General features: G+C 38.5%; 1 protein-coding gene across 1 annotated transcript in view; it reads right to left on the reverse strand.

The window, feature by feature from the left end:
* Positions 1-15,806: 15,806 nt before the first annotated feature.
* Positions 15,807-19,576, reverse strand: part of ALKBH8 (alkB homolog 8, tRNA methyltransferase) — a 63,576-nt gene continuing 59,806 nt past the window's right edge. Inside the window, exon 12 of the mRNA XM_004052069.5 lies at positions 15,807-18,294. Within this exon, the coding sequence (XP_004052117.2) occupies positions 17,737-18,294 (558 nt within the window). The 3' untranslated portion in view covers positions 15,807-17,736. The remainder of the gene's footprint in view (positions 18,295-19,576) is intronic.

Genomic DNA, 19,576 nt, shown 5'->3' on the forward strand with positions numbered 1-19,576 from the left:
TGGCTAACACAAATAGGCAAGAGAAAGTAGTCATAGAAACTGTAAATGAGGAGTTAAAGCTATCCTATTTGTATATGATATGACTGGGTGTGTGCAAATATCAAAAGAATTCACTGGAAATCACAATTGGAAGATACACAATTGGTACGTAGAAATTAAAGATAGGTTTAGGGTTAGGGTTCACAAAAAGATGAACACATATAAATACACAAAAAAATGACTAGTTAAAATACATCCTATGTCTTTGGATTAGAGGACTCAACATCATAAAAATTTCAATTTTTCCTAAATTAGTATATAATTTACTATAATCCCAATTAAAATACCAACAGGGTTTTTAAATTACATAAGATGATTAAAAAGTTCACATCTTAACCCAAAACAGACAGACAGGAAACTGAGTAAGAGTAATTGAGGGGAAGACAGGGATGTGACTAGGCTTGGCAGATACTATAAATCTTTAACAATTAAAACAGTATGGAACTGGTACTTGAGTAGGCAGAGAAATAATGAAAGAAATTAGAAAGCACAGAAATATTCCAAATATATATAGAAGATTAATATATGGTAAGTACAGCATTTTCAATCAGTGAGACAAATATGGGCTTTTTAACAAATGGTATTGGGTCAACTGAGTAGCCATCTAGGAGAAATGAATAAATTTGATTCTTACATTATACTATAAACTAAGGCAAATTCCAAATGGCTCAAATATTTAAATATAAAAAATAAAGCCAAAAAATTACTAGCATGAGGTGGGAGCATGGGAGAAGACACAAGGCAATTCCTTATTTTCTTAGAGTGGGAAAGATCTAAATTTGATTAAAAATCTAGAAGCACTAAAGAAAAGATTGACACCAAAGTCACATACGTGGCTAATTATATCATAAGCAAAGAAAAAAGGAAAAAGAAGAAGCTGGAAAAAAAAAACATTTGCAAGTCATCTCACAAAAGACTAACCCCTAAAAATCAACAGAGAAAAAGCTTAATCATAGAAAAACAGTCAAAGGTGCAAATTAACAATTCACAGAAGAGGATTTATAAATAGCTTAATACATGAAAATATGTTCAACCTTACTCATAAGAGAAATGCAAATTAATATACTCTGAGCTATGATTTTCCACCTTTTAAATTGGCAAAAAAAATCCAAAATCTTAATAACAAATTCAGATGGGAAAGTATTTTCATATATTGCTAGCAGGATTATAAATTGTTATTAATGATTTGATGGGCAATATGAAAACAATAAACCAATTTACAAGTGCACATTTTCTTTGACCCAGCAATCCCATGCAGTAGAGTTTTTCCTACAGATATACTATTGACGTACAGACAAATTTTTAATGTATATACTTTTTTTGTAATAGCTAAAGATTGGGGTATTTGTTGTCTATTGCTGCATAACAAGTTACTCCAAAACTTAGCAGCTTAAAACAACATATATGTATTATCTCAGTCTCTGTGAGTCAAGAATCTGGGCACAAATTAGCTGGTTTCTCTGCTTCAATGTCCCTCACAGGGCTGCCATCAAGGTATCAAATCCAGGTCTGCAGTCTCATCTGAAGCCTCGAATGGGGAAGACTCTGCTCCCAAGCTCATTCAGTGGTTATTGGCAGCATTCATTTCCTCAAGGGCTGTTAGACTAAGGGCCTCAGTGCCTCACTGACTGTTGGCGAGAGGTTGCCTTCAGTTCCTTTCCATGTAGCCTCTCCCAGGTGACAGCTGACACTATCAAACATGCAAGCCAAGAAGGAAATAGAGAGTTGGCTAGCAAGACAGAGTCAATCTTTTGTAATCTAATCATGGAAATGACATCCCATCACTGTTACTGTATTGTGTTTATCAGAAGCAAGTCTGTAGATCTAGCCCACATTAAAAGGAAAAGAATTACACAAGGGCAGAAATACCAGAAGGCAGAGATTACTGGGAGCCATCTCCTATCACAGTTGGAGACAGCAACATGTTGGAAACTGGGCATATAGGTCATGGGTATTGAAGAGGTAATTCACTTACATGGTTCAAAAGTTATAAGATAATGAAAAGATCTTCAGCGAAAAGCTACTCAGTGTTGTAGGCATTAAATATCTTTTTGTATTTTAAGAAGTTTGAACCATGTAAATATATTAATAAAATTTTTAAAATAAAATGCATCTATTTTTGGTGTAGCCTTATTATTCTGCAGGAATTCTCTGACTTTTATTCTCTTCCGGCAAATCTCATTTATTTATTTGGAGCACTTATCAGACTTTGCAAGTATATAATTGTTTGCAATATTAACTTGTTTATTGTTTGTCCCTCTCACAATACTTTAAGCTTCAGGAAGACAAGGGCCAGGTCTGTTTCATTCATCAATGTATTATCCAGTACAGGCACAGTGCCTGGCACACAGTGGGCATTCAGTAATTGCTTGTTGAATATTGAACAAACCAATGAATGATGCAAGCAATAAGACTGAAAATGTATCCTTTTTTAAAATCCAGATGGCATGAGATAGTTGTTGTCCTGTCATTGTACCTCTATCATACCAGATTTTGATGTATTTCACACACCTATGATCTTCTTGGGAGATGATTAAACTTGATACAAGAAATATAATAGATAACAAATGTATTAATACGACCTCAAGTTTTAGCTCTAATCTATTTAATTATGACATTCTTATGACATGTAATTATTGATCCCCTACTAGGTATCATCAGTACCCCTATTCTCAGGGAGTCTAAATTACAAAATAAAGAAGATATTCATATGCACAAATGAAAATAAGGTACAAAGGAATAAATATGAGCATTCTAATAAAATTCTTTGGAAATCAGAAGACAAAGAAATTGTTTCCATCTGGAAGGAATGAGAAAAGGCTTTATGAAGGGAATAACATTTAAAGTGGGTCTTAAATAGTGGGTAAGACTCGAGGTTTGGAAAATAACAGAAAAGGACATCCTAGGAGCAAGGAGAACAATATTCAGTAAATGATACAGGGAAAGTGTGAGGCATGTATGGGAAGAGGCAAATAATTTGGGATAAGGGAACCCTGGGTATGAGGTGGGGAGCAGAGAGAATTGAGATTGGAGACATAGCAGATGATAGTTATAAAGTGTTATTTACACTTTGCGTTTTATTGGATTTTGGATTTCATTACTAAGAATTAGAAGTCACTGACAGAGTTCAGTTAAGGAGAAACATCTCCAGATTTTATAAAGCTCATTTGTGCATCAGTGTAGAGAAAATCAGAAAGGTGAGCCTTGAGGCAAGGGAAAAATCAATACATGAAATATTTAGGAGTAGGAGACAGCAGGGCAAGACAGCAGGGCAATTCACACTCCTAAATTTTGAGATATAGACTGTATGTGGTATGGAGTTCAGGGAAGGGAGAAATCAAAATAAGGGCTGGCGAGGCCTGGGAAGACCTTTGATTACCCAGTTATGAGGGCGTGCCTTCTGTGAGTCTTCAAGGAGCTGCCACTGCTGCTGCCTAAATCACATTTCTAGTGTTGTTGTAGAGCTATGCTTTGTATTCAAGTACAGATCAGGACTCCAAAACCTGGCTTGTTCCTTGTTACTAAAACGACTAAGTAATTACATAGTTTTATCTCTTCAAATAATACAGTATTTAGTTAGAGTGATCTAAGAAAAAGCAAAATGAATTGAATTTTTTTTTTTTTTTTTTGGAGACAGTCTCGCTCTGTCACCCAGGCTGGAGTGCAGTGGCGCGATCTCGGCTCACTGCAACTTCTGCCTCTCGGGTTCAAGTGATTCTCGTGCCTTGGCCTCGCAAGTAGCTGGGATTACAGGCATATGCAACCACGTCCTTCCAGAAATGTATTTTTGTAGTCAATTTAGCTATATGTCAGGTAACAGAGAATGTGTTAATTTGCTCAAGCAATTAAACCACATCCGAAACAGCAGCTGCAATTGGAGTCACCACCTGGTTAATTTTACAATAACCCACTGTTACTCTCCAATATCCATCTGTTCTCTATACCCACCAAAAAAATGAGTTGCAATGGGATGTGGTGGGAATCACCACCCCTGCATCCTTCAAGAAGATGCACCCCTTCCTCTTCAAAGGTGGCCCTAATCTCTACAATCCCTCTGGGAATGTGGTACCACTTTTGGCTTACTATTTTCATTAGAAAGGCATTCTAGTGGCTTCCTCTTGGCCTTTCCCACAATAACAGCTGACACTCCACAGGTTAGAGAACCAATGCAAGGATTCTGCCAATTGCTGAGTATGTCTATTCTAATTTTCATTTTGGAACTGGGGAGATAACCATGGTACAGTTTTGGGAACACACTGGACCCACTGTTTGAAGGACCTGAGCTAAAACTTCATTGATCACCTGACCTCCATAAGCCCCTACTCCAACTGAAGGGCCACAGTGACATTTTGGGTCTCCTAGAACTTGTTTTGGTTAACAGCCAGTGTCCAGTATTCCTCAAAAGTCTGGTTATTTCCTTTTTTTCCAATGCACAGTCACTCTGGTTGAAAGTCATAGGTCCCTTTGGGAAAGGCTGGAAGAAAGATTAACAGTATAAATTTTTGGCAGCGTAGCAGGGTCCTTCCTCAAGAGGACCAGACTTCCCCTTCATTCAAAGCGTTCTGGGTCTGTAAACTGGCTCAGGTCTGGGAATTGGTTGGGAAACTATGAAACTATAACTCCATGTTTTGATGGTTCAAGTTAGGCTTGACCTAGAACTCTTCTACTTATACAGATCAAGTAAGAAATTAGTAGATTATCATCTAATTCTCTTCTAGGGACACCATGATCAGCTAGCCAATATCATGGGTCTCCGGGATTCAGACTATTCTGATTTTTGCTTTGACACCACTATCTACTGTGGTAACCACACCCACTTTGCCTTTAGTGATTTAAGTGCCACCAATTAACCCCTGCCACCCAAGGATCTAATTATCCCCATTGCATTTAGGGAAATACTAATAGTTTGTTGGCAGCAATTTCCAAGTGTAATTTCACAGAAGAGTGACCACAGAGCTCTTCAGGGATGCTGGAGCATCCTCACAAATTTGAGATCTCCTTGGATATATCATGCCTTCAGCCCTATGCCTGCTGTCATCACTGTTTTGTGTGGCACTGAAGTCTCTCTGGCTGCTACTTGAAATCAAAGTAGCCCCTGTTGTTCTGCCTATCATTGTAGGCATTGCTCTTACTGCTGTGGGTATAGTGGTCCTGACTGGAAGATGCTTCCATATTATTTCTACCTGGCCAGAAAGCACCATGGTGCCAGTGCTGCGAGCCTGTATGGTGTAGGTTCATTTAAACTACTTTTTAGAAGAAATTTAGAACAACAGTGAAATCCTTGTTGTAGCCCAGCATCCATTGCTGTTCTAGTTAGTATAGCCCAAATTTCCTTTGGCAAACTTTCTCACCATTTTTTTTTTTTTTTTTTTTTTAGACAAGAGTTTTCGCTCTTGTTGCCCAGGCTGAAGTACAATGGTGCGATCTTGGCTCACCACCAACCTCTACCTCCCAGGTACAAGTGATTCTCCTGCCTCAGCCTCCTGAGTAGCTGGGATTAAAGGCATGCGCCACCATGGCCAGCTAATTTTGTATTTTTAGTAGAGACAGGGTTTCTCCATGTTGGTCAGGCTGGTCTCGAACTCCCAACCTCAGGTGATCCGCCTGCCTTGGCCTCCCAAAGTACTGGGATTACAGGTGTGAGCCACCACAGCTGGCCCTCTCACCACTCTTAATCCCATTATTTGTGTAAGACTAATGCTACCCAAAGACAGACAAGAGGGTCCTGATAGGCTGAAGCCAGGCAAGGTAACCCATTCCCCTGGCCATAGTTAAGTGAAGAGAAGTACACAAAGCCCAGGCCTGAGCCAATCAGCACTCCATTCCCCTAGCCATGGTGATAGTGCAATAGTACTATAACTTACATAGTTATAATTAATAAGTTAACTAATAATCTGCATGTTATATAATTGTTACATACTTAATAAGTTACAACAAATAACTTAGTTACATAGATACTCTTACAACTGGTAGTATGGGATTATCTCTGATCTATTATACAATCCAGTTAATCAGTGACAATCTATGAAACGGGATTTTAAAAATTATTGGCTTATTGTTTTTTCTGATTGGCCTGAAAGTGTAGGTGTCCATTACTCTCTATTTTATAGGGATACTTATTAGTATGGCTTTTTAAATTTTATTGTCTAAGGGGAAAAAAAGCAGGGAGAAGTTTTCTGTAGGAAAATATTCAGTATCCTGGTTAAGACCTGTTTTATCTTTCCTATCCCTGCCCCAAGGCTAATCATAAATAAAATTTTAAGTGATACACCACATGCTCTTTTCATTGTCTCTTATAGTCTTTTTTTCTCCAGTTAGGATCCAAAGGGCTGAGTCATGGACTGATTCAGATAATAATCATGCAGAGATAGCACCTCTGCACACACATACACACACACACACACACACCAGCCACATGTTTGAAGGTGTGTATGCTGCACAAATCCAAAGGGCGCCTTTACATCCTAGGCCATCAGTGCCTCTGGTGCCTAGACTTTGGGGCTGCCTTTGAATCTCATGAGCATCAACAAAGGAAGGTCACCCCTGGAATCATAGTTTGCACTTTTTAACTATGTGTGAAAGGCTGACAGAAATATGGACTCTCTTGCAAGGAAGATGGACATGTGCACCTGCACACAAAATTTGTACACAACTGTGAGTCATTAACAAACCCTCTGAAACACATTCATGGACCAGAGGTTAAGAACACCTTCCTTGACTCGACAAAGCTCTCTTAGTTCTTCATGCTGATCCTTTAAAACAGATTTTAAAGGCTTTTAGTTCCATAAGTGCCCTATTATCCTTGCTGGAATCTACAAAAGCCAGAGCGGACATTTTAAAACATTGTATTAGATGCTAAGTCATTACTTCGTATTAATCAATAACAAACTTCAATCATTTTTACAAGATTGAAGACAAAGAGACTTTGCACTCTAATAGAACATCTCGAGTCTTTTTTTTCTTTCCCACTTGCTTTAGGTGTTTGGGGACCTGTAAGTAGAGCCACATCAGAAGGTAAGGCAGCAACAAAGCTCTTAACTCTCTTTTCATCCTCACTTATTCCCCCTTGCTTCTGCAAAGGGTATTTGAAGGTTATGCTCATCTATGCCTAGCTCTTCTAGGGGAAGCATTTTCTTTTCAGTAATTTACTGAAAGTAAAGTGCCATCCATTACTTGCCTTTCTATTGCATGCAATGATTTGGAACTGCTGGATGTGTTTGTTTGTCTCGGTCTAATGGTCTCTAAAGGAATTTATGATCACAATCATCACACTGCATTCTGTTTATTTTCACATACTGGCTGCACATCTAGCTGCTCAGCAGTGCATGGAATAGCTGAACTCAAAGTAACTGCCAGGTTTGTTTGCAGATGTATTACCAGGGAGACTTGCTCAGGGCAGCACCATGGTAGACCCATGCCTGAAAGTAAAGAGAAGAAAAGGACAAATCAAAATTGCATTTGAACTAAAGGATGGCAGCCCCACAGGACAGACTAAGAGCTGTAAAAAAGTTCCATACTCATGAGTGTGGAGACATCGCTTACACGTTCTATTCCCCAACACCCAACATCCAACTCACCAGAAATTTTGATGATTCTACTTTCCAATTTCACATCCAAAGCCTACTATTTCTCACTGCCTCATTACTGTCACACTGTTGCAAGCCAATCATGATCTGTCATCTGGTTTATGGATTATGGCAAATGCCTCCTAACTGGCCCTTTGTTGCTGCCTTGTTCTGTCACTGTCTCATCTCCACACAGCAGCCACAGCATCCCTTTAAAATGGAACTTGGAGTATGTGACTTATGCACTCAAAACTCCAAACAGCTCGCCATCTCACAGTGAAAACCAAAAGCTTTTGGGCAGGTCCTGCCTGGTCTACCTCACCTCCTGAATGACTCCCTGACCTGGTCGCCAACCACTGTCACTGACTCTGCTCCAGCCACACTGGCCTCCTGCGGTTCTCCATCGCAGGCCTTTCCCCGTGGGCCTTTGCACTGGGCTTTTCCTCTGGCTGGAATGTTCATTTCTCAGATAAGTACATAATTAACTCCTCCGTCTTCAAGTCTCCACTCAGTTGTCTCCCCACAAAAACCATCCTGAGCACTCTTTAAGAAACTGAAACCCATCTGCCATCCCACTTCTTTTCCTGATTAAGGAAAAAAGTCTCTCTTTACAACATAGTATATTGTTTACCTATTATTACGGGTATTGCTTATTGTCTATTCCACCACATTGCACTATAGCATTCCCTTAAATTCGAATGTAAGTTCCATGGGGGTGAGATCTTGTTGTGTATCCACATATGTATCCATTATTTAGAAGAATATGCCTGGCATATGGCAGGCAATCAGTAAATACATGTTAAACAAATTGTATGAATGAATTTATTAATGAATAAATGAATTTATTAATGAATAGTCAATGTCAAATTGACCACACACACAATTCTTAGAGCATATAAAACATGACTCAGGTCATCACAGCTCCATTATTATTTCTTTCAATATTCTTTAACATTTTTTTCCATTTTCCCTCCTCCCCCGTTATTTCTTAGACTTTTGTCTTACCTGATGCTGTTTTTACCAGATTACCTTCCATACCATAAATAAGGTTTTAAAGTGACATGTGGAAAGCTAATTTTTTTTAATTTTTATTTTTAAGTTCTGGGATACCTGTGCAGGACGTGCAGGTTTGTTACATAGTAAACATGGCCGTGGTGGTTTGCTGCACCTATCAACCCATCACCTAGGTATTAAAACCAGCATGCATTAGCTATTTTTCCTAATCCTTGTGGAGAGCTAATATTTCTAATCAAATAATCCCTACCCTCAGTTCCCAGATATTTTCATTCAAGTGCTGATAAGCAGTAGAGTGAGGAGTGAAGAATGATGAGATGCATTACATCATGGTCTCTCAGCACCCTCTGTTAGAACTTCAGCTACTTTCCCTCATTAACTAAAGCAAGATAATTCTTCTAAACTGTAGATTCATAACTGACAAAAGTTAATCGGAAGTCATATCTTCCTTTAGGACAGTTCTTTAATGGCAAAATCAAAAGATTTCTACTAAAGAAGACTCTGGGAGAAGGCCAGCACGATTTTACACTGGAGATTCCTCTTCAGCTCTGAGGAAAGAAAAACGATAGAGATGGAGCTAGGCAGCAAGAAGCAGATGGAAATGGGTAGAGAGAAGTAATATGTTCTCTTCCTGAGTAGAAAATGTTGGGTAAGTTGCTCTAATGCCCTGGCAAGAACAATGGACTTACTGCTTAGTGAATTCTTGACTGTCAGCCAAGGTTGCTATTTCAAAGCAGAAAAGCAATGAAGGGAATGATGCAAGGAAAGTGCTCCTCTTTTCTTTTTAAAATGTCACAGAATAGAGAAATATTCAAATTAGCGAAACAACACTTTTTAAGAATTTTTATGCTTATGCTCGGTCAACATGGCTGACTTGCTTTACCTGTAATCTGAAATTCTCAAACACAATATTCAAACTCATATTTAGGAACCACATAAGATCGTATTTCTTTTCTTTTTCTTTTCTTTTCTTTTTTAGAAACAGGATCCGACTCTGTCACCCAGGCTGGAGTGCAATGCAGTAGTGCAAACATTGCTCACTGCAGCCTTGAACTCCAGGGCTCAAGTGACCCTCCTGCCTCAGCCTCCCAAGTAGCTGGGAGTACAGGCATGCACCACCACTCCCAGCTAACGTTTTAATTTTTTGTAGACATGGGGGTCTCACTATGTTGCCCAGGCTGATCTTGAACTCCTGGCCTCAAGCAATCCTTCCTCCTCAGCCTCCCAAATTGTTGGGATTACAGGTGTAAGCCACCTCACCTGGCCCTTATTTCTTTAATATATAAATAGTGTCTTATTTTATTCAATAGATGTATTAGAGAAATCTCGTGTACTTAAAATGAGTTGTCATATAAAGTAATCCTACTGCAAATATTTTTCCCCCAAAAAATGTGTTAGTTGAAAAATCTTTTCAACCAAATAATAGTTTTGAAAAGTGGGTACGTATGAATCTAAATTATACTTTCTTGATTGAATTCATCAGTTATAAAAAGTATAAAATTCTCTCCCTGGTCAACGCAGTGAGGCTAGAAGTTTATTGATTTTATCAGAATTCTCCAAGAGTATGCTTTTCATTTCAATGGTTTTCTCTATTGCTTTTCTGTTTTCTGTTTCATTGATTCCTGCTCTGAGCTTTGTTTCCTTTCTTCGGCTTACTATGCATTTCATTTGCTTTTCTTTTTCTAGTTTATTTGAAAAGAAGTTGAGGCCCTTAGATTTGAGAACTTTCTTCTTTTCTAATACAGGCATTTACTGTTACAAATTTCTCCCACGTACAACTTTAGCGTGATGCAAGTTCCCAAGACCATCTCTAGGTTCAATGATTCACCAGGAGGACCCACAGGACTCAGCATATATTCACGCTCCTGTCTACGGTTTATTACAGCCAAAGTGAGAGGTGAAGACGGTTGGGCTTCTGGGTCGGGTGGGGGACTTGGAGAACTTTTCCGTCTAGCTAAAGGATTGTAAACACACCAATCAGCACTCTGTGTGTAGCTAAAGGTTTGTAAATGCACCAATCAGCACTCTGTAAAAACGGACCAATCAGCACTCTGTAAAATGGACCAATCAGCAGGATGTGGGCGGGGCCAAATAAGGGAACAAAAGCTGGCCACCTGAGCCAGCAGTAGCAACCTGCTCAGGTCCCATTGCGTGGAAGCTTTGTTCTTTCGCTCTTCACAATAAATCTTACTGCTGCTCATTCTTTGGGTCCACACTACCTTTATGAGCTGTAACACTCACCACGAGGGTCTGTGGCTTCATTCCTGAAGTCAGCGAGACCACGAACCCACCGGGAGGAACAAACAACTCCAGATGCACCACCTTTAAGAGCTGTAACACTCACTGCGAAGGTCTGCATCTTCACTCCTGAAGTCAGCAAGACCATAAAACCACCAGAAGGAAGAAACTCCAGGCACATCTGAACATCTGAAGGAACAAATTGTGGACACACCATCTTTAAGAACTGTAACACTCACTACGAGGGTCCACAGCTTCATTCTTGAAGTCAGCGAGACCAAGAACCCACCGGAAGTAACCAATTCCGGACACAAAAGGATAGCAAAGGGAAAAGGGGCAGAAGTCAAAGTCTGAGGCCAGGTGCAGTGGCTCATGCCTGTAATCCCAGCACTTTGGGAGGCCGAGGCAGATGGATCACCTGAGGTCTGGAGTTCCAGACTAGCCTGGCCAATGTGGTGAAACCCCATCTCTACTAAAAATACAAAAATTAGCAGGGTGTGGAGGCAGGCACCTATAATCCCAGCTACTAGGGAGGCTGAGGCAGGAGAATCACTTGAACCCAGGAGGTGGAGGGTGCGGTGAACCGAGATTGCACCACTGCACTCCAGCCTGGGTGACAAGAGCAAGACTCTGTCTCAAAAAAACAAAACAAAACAAACAACAAAAAGAAGGCAAAGTCTGGAGGAAAGGAGATGCAAACTTCCAAGAGTCCTCTCCTAGCAGAGTCACACATGACACACATAATACCTCCAGCAGGAATTTAAAAGTGTAATATGTTGCTAATCAGGGAAGCTAGTTAAGAGACTCAGCACCCATAGTTTTTATTAGGAACTGGCCACATCAGCACTCTCTGCCTGGCACCCAAATTCCAGATTTCCAGAAGGAAAGTGGATGTTCACTATAAACCATATTGTTTGCACAAGCAGTTTAGGTACAGTCAAGCACCCTGATCAGTTAGGTTTGTGGGAACTCTCCCAAAATCCAAGTTCTCAGATGCCAGCCAGAGGCCAACCCTGCTAGCAGGGCTTTCTGAGGACACCAGCCTCAGGCCAGCTGCAATTTCTCTTTTCTGCCCAAAGGGTATCCTGAAAATTTTGGTATGTTGTGCTTTCATTTTAATTGTGTTCAAAATACTTTCTAACTTCTCTTTTGAGCTATTCCTTAATCCATGGGTTATATAGATTCAAAGTACTTGAGGATTTTTCCAGAGATCTTTTTGTATTAATTTTTAACTTAATTCTCTTTTTTTCTCTCTTTTTTTCTTATGACTCAGATCACAGAAAATTTTCTAATTCTATTGTGGTCAGAGAGCAGATTTTATATGACTTGAATCCTTTTAAATGTACTGAGTCTTGTTTTGTTCTGTGAAAGGGCTATATATGCAAAGTGGCCCCCAAATGCCGAAGGAACCAAGAAACCAAAGGAGGCGGCAGACATTTAGTTTTTCAAGAAAGGATGTTTTATTGGGGGAATTTACAAACAGAGGCATGGTCTTGGGCAGCCACAAGACAAGCATATGTGTGCTCCAGCAAGACAATAAAAGGCAACCCGCTAGAACAGGCAAGAATGCTATATGCATCATAGCCTATAATTTGTGTGATAGCTTCAAGGTTGACATGTTCTTACACCAGGGGCAGTAAATAAAGTACAGTACTGGGGCTACTCAGAAGTCAACATGGTGGATTAGCATCCAAGATGAAGTCACTTTTGTCTCCACGTGTTTATGACCCAGAATATGGTTTTCCTCAGTAAATGTTCCTTATGTACTTGAGAATAATGTGTACACTGCTGTTGTTGGCTGAACATTGTATAAGTGCCAATGAAGTTGGTTGATTATGTTGTTCAAGTCTGCTATATCCTTACTTTCTTTTTTTTTTTTTTGAGATGGAGTCTCACCCTGTTGCCCAGGCTGGAGTGCAGTGGCACGATCTCGGCTCACTGCAAGCTCTGCCTCCTGCGTTCACACCATTCTTCTGCCTCAGCCTCCCAAGTAGCTGGGACTACAGGTGCCCACCACCACGCCCAGCTAATTTTTTTTTTTTTTGTATTTTTAGTAGAGACAGCGTTTCACCATTTTAGCCAGGGTGGTCTCGATCTCCTGACCTCATGATCCGCCCACCTCATCCTCCCAAAGTGCTGGGATTACAGGCATGAGCCACCACACCCGGCCTATATCCTTACTTTCTATGTACTTCTATAGACTATTGAAATTTCTAGAAGGAAAGATGTTCACCATATCTACCGTGGTTTTGTCATTTATGGATTTGTCTGTTTTTCTTGCAGCTATATCAGTTTTTGCTACATATATTTTGATACTCTGTTATTAAGAGCATAAAAGAACAAAGCTAGAAGTCTTACACTACCCAGTTCCAAGACTTATTTTTAAGCTACAATAACCAAAGAAGTGTGGTACTAGCATTAAAAATATTGATACATAGATCAAAAAATAGAGTCCAGAAATATACCCACATATATATGGTCAACTGATTTTCCACCAAGGTGTCAAAGCAATTCATTGAGGAAAAAATAATATTTTCTAAATGATGCTGGAACAACTAGATAGCCACATATAGAAAAAAAAAATGAGCTCATTCCCACCACAATCACAAACAAAATTAATTTGAAATGGATGACAGACCTAAATGTAAGGGCTAAAACTATAAAACTCTGAGATGAGAATACAAGAGAAAATGTTAGCAATTTGGGTTAGGTGAACATTTTTTAAATAGGACACAAAAATCTCAATCTATAAAATTTTAAAAATTGATAAACTGGACTTCATCAAAATTTAAAATGTTGGCTCTTCAAAAGGCATTGCTAGAAAAATAAAAAGGCAAGCCACAAACTAGGAGAGAATACTTACAAAATGTATATATAATAAAGCATTTGTATCCAGAATACTTATAGCTTAATAACTCATTAAAAAGGAGACAACTCAATTTTTACAAAATGATAAAATATTTGACCAGGCACTTCATCAAACAAGATACACAAGTGGCAAAATAAGCATATGTAAAAATGCCCCAAATCACTGGTCTTTACGGAAATGCAAAGTAAAAGCATAAAAAGACCATTACACACCAACTAGAATGTCTAAAATTAAAGACTGATGACATCAAGTGTTGACGAGGATATAGAGTAATTGAATTCTCAAACATTGCCGATGAGAATGTAAACTGGTAGAGCCACTTAGGAATATAGTTTGGCCATATCTTATAAAGTTAAACATAGACTTACCATATGACCCAGGAAGTCAACTCTGAGGTATTTACCCAAGAGAAATGAAAACCTATGTCCATATAAAAGTGTGTTCTCGAATGTTCATAGCAGTTTTTAAAAAACTGTTAGTTCTAAACTGGAAGCAATCCAGACTAGAAAATGGATAAATAAGTTGTGATATACCTTATAATAGAATACTATTCAGCAATAAAAAGGAACAAACTAATGATATATGCAAGAACATGTATGAATCTCAAAAGCATTGTCCAATGTGAAAAAAGCCAGACAGAACTGTCTACTAAGTATATTCTTCCATTTATATGATATTCTAGAAGAGGCGAAAGTATAGCAATAGAAGGCAGACCAGTCTTTGCCATAGAAGGAGGGGACTGACTGAAAGGGGCAGGAGGAAACTTTTTGGGGTGATGGAAATGTTCTCCATCTTGGCTGTGGTGATGATTACATAACTATATTTGTCAAAACTCATCAAATTGTACAGTTAAAATTGGTTAATGTTATATGCAAATTATACCTCATAAAAACTGACATAAAAATATTTTTAAACATTTCAACTGTTAATTTAGAACTTTGTTATAAGTTGTTTTAAATTTTGTAGCTTCTAATACAGATACAAAAAGTATAAAAATCATAAGTGTACAACTCAGTGGTTTATCACAAAGCAAACACCCATTTTAAATACCACCCAGTGAAAAAAAGAGAACATTGTGAACATCCAAGAAGACCACTCATTGCCTCTAACCAAAAGCATTACTTAGCCTTGTAGAAATATGCTTTGATATTACTGGGTTTTGAACTTTTACCTAAAGGAAATTGTGTAGTAGAGTTAACCTTATCCAAGAGAGGTTGGACCTTTGCCCTGGGTTCCTGGGAGTTGATCTCTAGCTCTTGCAATATGCTGCCTGATAAGCAAATCTGTTTACCTGGGGACTCTGGGCCAAGCAGTATCAGCTTGACTTCCAGAGGGACTGAAGACTAAAAGTCAGCCACATGTGTGGTCAACCATGTCTGTGTGACTGAGTCTCAATAAAAACTCTGAACACCGAGGCTTGGATGAGCTCCCCTGGTTGGCAACACTGCACCTGTATTGTCATACGACATTGCTGGGAGAAGTCAGTTTTGTCCACAATGCCACTGGGAGAGGACAACTGAAAGCTCCATGCATGGAACCCTCCTGGACTGTGCCCCTGCACCTTTTCCATTAGCTGATTTTAATTTGTATCCTTTCATTGTAATAAACTATAACTGCAAGTATAACAGTTTCACAGAGTTCTGTGAGTCCTTCTAGCAAATTATCAAACCTGAGGGTTGTCTTAGGAACCCCAAACTTGCAGTTGGCATCAGAAGTGTGGGTGTTCTTTTGGGGACCCTGAACTTTGTAGTTGGTGTTAGAAGGGTGGTCTTGAGGACTCCTAAACTCTGCAGAAATCATATGGTATTATTTTGTATATGGCTTCCTTTACTCAGCCTTGTTTCTGAAATTCATTTATATTACAGCTTGTAAGTATATTCACTTTAATTGCTTGTGTAGTAATGTACTGTATGAACTGACTATAATTTACTCACTCTACTGTTGATGGACATTTGGACTTTTTCCAGATTTGTACTATTGCTACTGACAACCCTATAGAGAAAAACAGAGAAATCCATCATCATAGTGTCAGATTTTAAAACATCTGTCTCAACTTATAAGAATGAGCAGACCAAAAAAAGTCAGTAAGAATACAGATTTTTATTATACAATTAAATTATATTTGGCATCACTCAATACCTAAAACTCCTCTGGGAGTAATAATAATGAACATTTCTCAAAGCCATACTATATTCTTACACTATTCTATGATGTATAGAAATATACTTTCAGTGAATTTTCATAACAACTCTTCCAATTTTACAGCTAAGAAAACTGAAGCACAGAAAGTCAAGAAATTTGCCCAAAATCCCACAGCTAATAAATGGCAGATCTAGAATTCAACTCTCAGGAAATCTGATTCTAGAGCCAAGTTCTGAATTCCTATGCTATTTTTCAACATCTTCCATTTTCTCTCCCTTCTTGAGTCAATTATGGTATTTTTCATCTTCATAGAAAATCATCTATTTCATTTGGATCTTAAAATTTATTGGCATGACTTGACTTCAAATTTTGGTGTCAAGTACCAGAATTTATATCAGAAATAAAACTATTTTTAGCCCTATATTCCTTTTCCTATATCATGAGCCTTATAAATTCATCCCAGAGGGACCAGTACACCAGGATGTTGGACTGAAATTCCATGACAAAAATAATCATCCTCTCATCTGAGACCCATTATTGATCACTATAGGTTTCTGAAAACTTGATGCTTCAAGACTAAGTATCACTAGCATTAATAACAGTATATATTAATTAAACAGAAAGCAATTTTTCTTTAAAACAGTCTTAAGCATTACTACTACAAAAGTAATGCATACTGGGAGTAAAGTGTTCAAAAAATTTTTTCTTTGAAAAAAAGCCTTTTCCTTCTATGTGATAATTTGATCTATGGTTGAATTTCTACCTTTGTTCCTCCAGGAAATCTAACCTAAGTGGTAAGTTAACTGGGTTACTATTATGCAATATTGTACAGATCTTAAAAATAACCCCTGATTGAACCTGGATTGGGACAAACTATGAATCAACTAGAAATAACCAATAATGACACCACAGCTTTGGCTCTAAGGGCACAGTTAGGTCTGAGTGACCACATTCTAACTTTTGTCATTTAAACAAAGGAGTTAAAGGAGCACATTTGGGTTGTTTTTAGCACCCTGCTCAATGAATTTGGAATACCAATTAACTCTTGATAATAAATTAGTCAGGATTAGTAGTTATTTCAGTCACTTAAAAGTAATCTTTTGCTCCAAGGTGAATCCTCTCTCATTTTATGTTTTTCATGGCATTTATCACTATCTGGCACATAGTATCTATTTATTGATTTGCCTGCTGTCTGTCTCCCCGTCTAGAATGTAAGCACCATAAGGGCAAGAGCTTTGCTCTTTCTTATTCACTGCTTCATTATCAGTACTTAAAATAGTAACTGGTACATGGTTGGGTTCAAAAAATAGTTTTTGAATGAAACTCCTACTAAGTTCTGGGTATTATCTGATTGACTAAACGTTATTGGACACCCGCTATACGTCCAGCCCTGGGCTAGTCAGGCATGGAAACAGAATGGTTATTGTCTATGATTTTACAGAGCTAAAAATCATAGGTAAAACTTCAGACATTTTTCTATTGACCAGGACTATTTTCTGCATTAACATATAATTACTTCCCTAAAATCCTACATGATTTACTACATTTAGTAGCACTTTACTAAAAAACTGTTATCTTCAAAAGCCTGGGCTCTTACCCAAGAATTACAAACACTGCACAAACTGCTTCAATCACTTTTAGAAACCACCTCTCCTAGGGAAGTAAGAGGAGCCAACACCACATCTGTGATGTCAGCCAACAGTAGACATTTGAATGTCTCCTAATGAATCCCTACTTCCAAATTTTTCTCAGCTTTCCTTTGGTACTTTCCCACAAGTTTTCTCTTTAATTAAAAGGGTAATTAATTTATTCTCTCTTTTTTTTTAAGTGAGCATTTCTTCTTTATATATGATGTGTTCAGGTAAATAATCAGGCCTTTTGAAGAATCACACACCAGTTTCCCTGATCGTAGTAGCTTTGCAGAATTCTGACATCACTCACAGTCCTGCAGGCAGCTTCCAATTCTCCCTCACGGAACACATGGTAGTAACGATGAAACACAGGACTTGGGTCCTGGGATCCTATGGGACCAAATGGCTCAACAGGTTTGCCTTTATCAGGATTTCCCTTAAGGTGCCAGGGAACCAGTACATCTTGAGAATAAAAAGAAGTCCTGTTAACATGAATAGGCAGCTTGGAATTAGAAACTTGCCTTGAATTACATCCTCCTTCCTGAGAGTCATTAATGCCGGGGGCAGAAAGTGCTGAGTCTCGACTGCCCATGTCAGGCATTTGCTCCACAAGTGACCTCTGCACTGAGGTATCACTGTTCATCTCCTCTTTCTTTCCTTGGCTATTTCTGTTTCCTCTAAGATACTTGGACTTCTGCTTATTATATTCTTGTTCCATTGCCCAGACATAAATGAGTGCCTTCCCACCCGGTCTCAGGAGTCGAACAATTTCTTGGAGAGCTGCCACTCTACGCTCCTAATGAAAAAAAAACAAAACACATGATCAACCTGGAAGAGACAGGAAATCAGAAAATAAAACTGACCATAAGACTGTTTTCAATTAGGATGAACAATAAGAAAATCTAACAAAATGTCTTATGTAAACCAAAAAAAGAAAAAAAGAAGAAAGGGCATTCTGTTCTGTGATTAAGAAAAAAAGTGTTCAGGAAGGAGGAAGTAGAGAAAAGCAAAATTTATTTCTGTTAATCTTCCCTGTGACTTTTCCTTAACTGTCTGGCTAGGATACATGAAACAACTCATGACTTCTTATAGGGCTATAAGCAGTAATATGAAGCACTTTGACGTTAATCATTTATATAATGCTTTTACAAAGGAATCGTGTCAACTATACTATGGAGACTTCTACTTATAGCCTTGATGAAGTTGTTGGTATTAATTCTCCCACTGAAAACAACCAGAAAGGCTGGGTGAAATACATAAAACAGCTGCTTAAGGCACTGGAGAGTAACACTGCAGGCAGGCCTTGAAGGGCTGTAATCCCTGAGAGAAGGGAAGTAAGCCAAGGTGAGCTCTAGATTCACTCCAGCTTTTCCCTGAGATTATCTGCGAATTCATAATGTGGGACAACAGAATATGAGCAGAATGCAGAAGTCTTAGTGGCCTGAACAGATAGGGCTCAGAGTATAGGCAGGTCAAAGCAGCTGAGGGACACAGTCATGGATAAAGGAGAAGCTGCAGGAAAATTATTCTGAAAATCTATATGCAAACACCCTTTGAAGCATTTGCCAGTTTCTAAGCAGCAGGTACACAGGGTGAAATTCCAAGAAACTTAGCAGAGTAGCAGCTGGGAAGTTAAAATGCTAAACAAAAATTTTAGCAGCCAATGTTAGAGAGACAGACATTGGAATTTAAGATCTGCCAAGGTGTAATAGCCTTGGAGTACATTCCAGGCTTTCACTTGAGACCCAGAAGGGCTACATTACAGAAGTAGGAACAAAAATAAAATAGATATAAATCATCCCCAATAAAGCATAAAACCAGTTCTCTGCAGAATGAAAGTGATCTGCTTATACTTTATCTGCTTGTCCTTAGAAAAATTTAACTTCCTTCAGAGAAAAAGTACCCAAATCTTTTAACATAAAATGCCCAGCATACAATGAAAAATTATGAAGTATGTTAAAAATGAGGACCAAAGGACCGAAAAACAGAGGAAAAAAAAGACCATAGAAATAAATCCCCAGACAAAGCCTTTTTGATAACTATGGTTAGTATGCTCAAAAAACCAGAGGAAAAGATCA

Source organism: Gorilla gorilla, chromosome 9 (genome assembly GCF_029281585.2).
Source record: "Gorilla gorilla gorilla isolate KB3781 chromosome 9, NHGRI_mGorGor1-v2.1_pri, whole genome shotgun sequence".
In the NCBI taxonomy this organism is placed as follows: domain Eukaryota; kingdom Metazoa; phylum Chordata; class Mammalia; order Primates; family Hominidae; genus Gorilla; species Gorilla gorilla.